Below are 6272 nucleotides of genomic sequence, written 5' to 3'. Positions count from 1 at the left end.
CACAAGAGACAACTGTCTTTTATTTTATAGCTTATGAATTTGGGGCTTAATATGATTTTCCACTAACAAGTTCTGTACCCCCTCCAGAGTGCTAAAGCCGGTGTGTAGATCAGCAAAGTAACACAGAACATATGAGGCAAGTTAATATTAAACTTGAAGGAAAACTATACAAATTATATTGTTTACTTAGGAAAAAAGCACTCAAGTTGAAAGGGCCGACATATGATTTATTGCCAACACTTAGCCAATGTGTTCACGTTTTCAGTTTTAACACCACTAGCAGCAGTGGTTTGGTGGCCGTGTGGCACTGAATGCAGTATAATAAAGTAATCAATTAAAAATCCACTAGATATTGGTAAGGAATAGCTCTAAATACTTCATGTCTTCTGGTTTTATTAAATGTCTAGAAAAATGCAGAATTATGTCCGGAATGGGCAATATATCATAGGCCAATGACTCGGAATAGATGGCTGACTCTTTTTAAACATAAGTAAATAAAGAACCTGTTTAAAAACAACACAATGTTTTTGGTTCCTAGAAATAAATGTTACAAAACAACACAATGTTTTTCTTTCCTAGAAATAAATGTTACAAAACAACACTTCCATATATAATTAGGAAAAAAATCAGTATAGGTTTTCTTTTGTATGCTCAAAGTAATCTTTTGAAGGACGTCAAGGAGAGAATAAATATTGGAACACTAAAATGATTAATGTTTTTTAGGAAAACCATGAAATCGTCTTCCCTGCATGCCATGAAAAAAGGAGAAACATGCATCCATCCTTTAAGTGTTCCCTGATTAAATGACTTTCCCTAGGAGTCTAGGCTCATCCAAAACCCTGCATGTTTTATATAACTTATGGTGTGGTTTTATATACTTGCTCTTGATCTAAGAGTCAGCAGATATAGAATTAATAAAATCAGCATAGAAAGTCTTAGAATTATTTACGTACAAAACCAGATCTCAAACAGGGCATCCTGCAATGTTTTCCAGTTAAGAGAAGTATCTCACGTTATTTTATACATGAGGCCTATTGAAAAATATAAAGGAAATATTTCTACAGCAGAAGCTCACACTAACTATTCAGAAAACCATAGCAGGGGCCCCTGAGTGGCTCAGGTGGTTAAGCATCCAGTTTCAGCTCAGGTCATGATCTTGTAGTTCATAAGTTCAAGCTCTGCATTGGGCTCCATGCTGCCAGCTCAGAGCCTGGAGCCCACTTCAAATTCTGTCTCCCTCTCTCTTAAAAATAAACATTAAAAATTAAAAAAAGAAAACCATATCAGATGTCTTCTAGACTTAACATTGGATCCTAAACTCTTATCCCAATCCCTGGCCATGTTGCCTACCATGGATGGCTTCTGGACCACAGCAGCAGCATGCTCTCTGCTTTCCTGGAAGGGATAAGAATCTCTGACAGATTCTCAGGCTCACCAGAGAGAAGGATATATAGGATTACACGTAAGCACCACATAACACCGCTATATATCTGAAACAGTAGCTGTATAAAACAATTATTTTAATCATGTTTCCAAACTACTCTGTCTAATGACATTTAAAGCTAAACATGAATATGAACAAGTGGAAGAGAGACTTCTGACATCCATTCTTAACTTTTATAGTAGAAATATTTATATAAAAATCTTCATTTAAAAATATATTGCTAAATTACTCTATGAAATTTATTATTAGCTAATAACATAATTTTATCTATGCAAACTTTGAAAAGTAACACTGAATGGATAAATTATTTCATACCAAAAGTTACTGTATCTCAAAGAAAATAAAATGAAGAAATATCTACAAATACAAATTTTCAAAATTTAATGTGTATACCTGTACCATGTTATAAGACAGAGCATTGAAAAAAAATTGTCACTGTATTTATAAAGAATGGCAAGGAAATATGTCTTAAGTGGCAGTCACCATATACTTATTGCTTTTATCATCCTGTCCCTCTATCAAGAACATGCATTTCTGGTTCGTTTAATCAAGAATAGTTTTCTTATTTCTCCTTTCCATTATTTTTATGTACTATACTCATTCCTTATTCAGTCTTTACTAATTTATTTTAGATATAGCAGTATAATCATCAATAATGTCACCAGACTGCACTATACTTATTTCCATATATTTTCACATAAACATTTTGGCAGTCAGTAAAATTCATTGTGTCTTTTGGAGATCTAACCATCCAGAAAACCAATGACAGAATATACACTAGTTATATATACAAACATGAGTCCTGAGAGCAAAACATAAAGGTTAAAGGAGGGGGTAACTTTTCATTAAGGCTGGAAGAAATTTGAGAAACTTAAATGAGGAGGTTCTGAAATCCCTCACTACGTTGTAGCCAATCTGAAGGAGTTAGCCTAAGAATGTCTTGTTCAACCATTCATGACCAATGGTGAGCAGGTGCTTGACATCACAATAATGTTATATTTGAACTTCATCTTCTGCTTTAAGTTCATGGCATGTACCACTTAGATGTGTTCCTAATGATTCCCCATCTGAAAACAGTGGGGTCCTGCCAGGGGTCTGTGAGGTCAGCAGGAAAAGAGATGGTGAAAAGCTGGGGGTTGTGGCTTCTGGCAGAGAACTGAGATGGTAGGGAAGGGGGGAGTGTAGGTATTTCTGAAGCACTTGCCCTGGGGTTCTGGCTGGCATTCTTGGTGGAACTGCTTTAATCCCAGGCTGGGCTACTGCTGTTATCAAAGGTGGTGGAATAACTAAAGATTTCTCTTTTGGAATGCCAGGTGTATGTAAATGTTCATCCTTTAGTTTTGCAATATCGTTAAATACCGAGGCAAGAGGTTGGAACTTGGGTTCCCAACTGAGGAGATTATCCCAATGGTAGCTGCCTCTCATATCATGATCAGAGGTTCTCTGGGGGGAAAGAGCTGCACACTTTGCTTCCTGAACCTCTGCTGTAAATATGAGCTCTTTCCTGACATCAGCCAGGATGTTCTCTTTTATCTCTCTCTTCTTTAGTGTCTGGGGTAACACAATACTTTGAACATAGGTTGTACCACAGCCTTCTTGATCCTCCTCAAATGTATGGCTGCTTTCTGCTGTTTCAGCAGTGACGACCACATCGGTTTCTCCAGACAAGCAGGAGAGCTGATCTGAGTCCCTTGGGATTCCAGAGTCTGGGACTCTGGATTCCCGATCACTCAGAGCTGAGCCAGAGTCCTTTCTGTAAGGATGCTCATTTATCCTCTGGATTTCCTTATCTTCTGCACTTTCTCCTTCCACGGAACAGTGGCCACTGGAGTTTGAGTGCCTGCACAGATTCACAATGTCCTTCTCCATGATACTTATTAAACTCAACCACTCAGGCATGGAGTCCACAGGCACGGCCTCATTATGGCATTCATTAGCTTTTTGGTAGGGCTTGAGAATGCTGCCATCTGTGGTCAGTCTCAAATTGATATCTAAAGAGGATGAGGTTTTCTTTTCTTCATAATTGTTTGTTGTGTCTTTTTGTTTATGTCTTAAAATCAATACAATTAGTATCAAGATGAGTATCAGAAACACTAAAAAGGAGACTGTGAGGCTGATTGAAAAGCTGCTACCTATTACTGAGTGTTGTCCTTCTGAGAAAGAAGACATATTTACAAAAACAGTACAAAATGTAAACTTGGAGTCTGGTTTTGGACTATGAGCGATTATTTTCATTTCAATGGTGTCCTGTTCACGGATTTGACTTCTTATCAGGGGAAACGCTCTAGTCAAATAAATATTTCCATTGGTTTTATTTACTAAAAAGAAAGGAGATGGAGTTTCCAAAGAGTAAAGAATAACTCCGTCAATACCAGCATCTGCATCTGATGCTTCCACTCTGCCAATCAACTGTCTTGCTTTATTCTTTTCTGGAAGGTTGAAAAAATATTGATCTTGAGTAAAAATGGGTTCAAACTCATCTATCCCATCAATATCCACCCAAACCATTAAAGAGGCTGCTGAATCCCCTTTGTCTTTTGCCTGAACTGTGAGGCAGTATTTGTTGTCATTTTCATAGTCAAGGACTTGCTTAGTGTGAATATCCCCTGTTAATGGGTCAATGAGGAAGGGATCATGATCACGAGGCAGCCCATGAATGATGGAACAGGGCGATGAGATAGAGTAGGTCAATTCTCCATAAGGACCTGCATCAAAATCTAAAGCATTTACTGAACATATGGTGGAGAAAACAGGCACATTTTCAGGAACAACACAATTTAAGCTGGAGAACATAAACTGAGGTGCATGGTCATTATCATCCAGGACATTGATGAACACGACAGCAAAAGAAAAATGCTTCCTCTCTTCATCTGAAGCTTGAATAGTTAAAGTGAATTTTGTCATTTCTTCATAATCCAGAGGTTTAATCAAATAAAGAACTCCAGTTTTTTCTTCCAAGTGAAAATGCCCTTTCTCATTTCCAGAGATTATGTGGTAGATGATTTCAGCATGTGGACCCACATCCTGGTCATTAGCAGAGACAACAGTGATGTGACTCCCTAGAGGGGTACTTTCCTTGACATGGGCATGATATTTCAGACTGTTGAATTTGGGTGGATTATCATTGACATCAAGTACTTCTATTGATACAATGGCTGTAGAGCTCAATGGAGGGAAGCCTTGGTCAGATGCCAGGATGACAAGGTTATGACTGGCAGCTGCTTCTCTGTCCAGACCATGAAGCAACACCAGATAACCAACCTGCTTATAAGGATATTCTGAATGAATGAAACTAGTTTCTACATGGAAATTATTCTGTGAATTACCACTGATGATAGAATAATCAACATGTGTGTTTTCTCGGGTCCAGTCATGGTCCATGGTCGAAAACGTGAGAAGCGTGCCTCCAATTTGAGCATCTTCACTCAAGCTAAGGTTATAATATTCTACCGCAAACTCAGGGGCATAATTGTTCATATCTTGTATTTCTACTTCTACTAAGGTAAGAGCACTCAGGTCAGGAATTCCACCATCACTGGCTTCAACAAGAAACCGGATTGTTGATTTTTTATCCAGAAGTAATAGAGGATTGCTAGTAAATATTGTGCCTGAAAAACAAGACATAGCATTTCAAGGCTGTGAAATTAAATGTTCATGAGCCAGTTGTCTGCAAATATTTAACAAATTTTACTGTTTATTCATTTGCTATATTTGTTATTTAAGTCACAAGAGTAATTCCAAATAGAAATGTTAAATCCTTATTTTTATACTTTTGTACCACTTGAGATCCAGAAGTAATACACCTGGAATTCACTGTATTAAATATATGTGCTATTTGAAGATGTCTTTGCCACAAATGTCTCTTAATTTTACTTTTGTATAATAAGCTGTTCCATTACTATTTTTAATTTTTTAATGTTTGTTTATGTTTGAGAAAGACAATGCATTGGGGAAGGGGCAGAGAGAGACAGAATATGAAACAGGCTCCAGGTTCTGAGCTGTCAGCACAGAGCCCGACCTGGGGCTTGTACTGATGACCATGAGATCATGACCTGAGACAAAGTCAGACACTTAACTGACTGAGCCACCCAGGTGCCCTTCATTACTATTTTTTTTTTAAGAAAATTTTTCTTATTTGGAAAAGTGTATACTCCACTCTGCTACCAATAGACACATGTATAGAGATATTCTAGTATAAAGGTATTTATTCTGGAAATACTGATTGACATTCAGTCAAGTCAAATAAAGGTAACAGATATGATAATGCCAAGTTTCAACTATTGCTTAGTTATAAGGGTGTTTTTCCAAGGCTTTTTGTTAATTCAGCAACTGGATTTTCCTCTTATTGATGAAATATATTTAATAAACTTTATTTAACATGTTTTTTTAAATATACAAATCTGTAATTAGGGTCCCACCATGAACTAAATTAATCTCATAACATTCAGTGTTTTAAAAATATCCTAATCTGGGGCACATGGGTGGCTCAGTCACTTGAATATCTGACTTCAACTCAGGTCATGATCTCACAGTTCATGTATTCAAGCCCCACATCAGGCTCTGTGCTGACTGCTAGCTCAGAGCCTGAAGCCTGCTTCGGATTCTGTGTCTCTTTTTCTCTCTGCCCCTCCCCTGTTCACGCTCTATCTCTCTCAAAAAAATAATAAAAATAATAAAAACATCCTAATCAATATCTTAACTGCAAAGTTTATTGATAACACATGTCAAGTGAACATGTTACTCAGATAGAGTGCTCAGAGGAACTACCTCATTCACTCTGAGGGGCTGTGGCCAGGACAGCAGCTGATGTCATCTGAGCACTGTGCAT

At 37.4% G+C, this 6272-nt stretch overlaps 1 protein-coding gene across 1 annotated transcript in view; it reads right to left on the bottom strand.

Annotated features, from left to right (window-relative positions):
• Positions 1 to 1795: 1795 nt before the first annotated feature.
• Positions 1796 to 6272, bottom strand: part of DCHS2 (dachsous cadherin-related 2) — a 130631-nt gene continuing 126154 nt past the window's right edge. The window contains 2 exon segments of the mRNA XM_029950767.1: positions 1796 to 5052; positions 5841 to 5844. Of these exon segments, the coding sequence (XP_029806627.1) occupies positions 2438 to 5052; positions 5841 to 5844 (2619 nt within the window). The 3' untranslated portion in view covers positions 1796 to 2437.

Source organism: Suricata suricatta, chromosome 1, assembly GCF_006229205.1.
Source record: "Suricata suricatta isolate VVHF042 chromosome 1, meerkat_22Aug2017_6uvM2_HiC, whole genome shotgun sequence".
Taxonomy (NCBI): Eukaryota; Metazoa; Chordata; class Mammalia; order Carnivora; family Herpestidae; genus Suricata; species Suricata suricatta.
The sequence above is the reverse complement of the archived record's forward strand: the minus strand, read 5'-3'. Positions and strand labels throughout refer to the sequence as shown.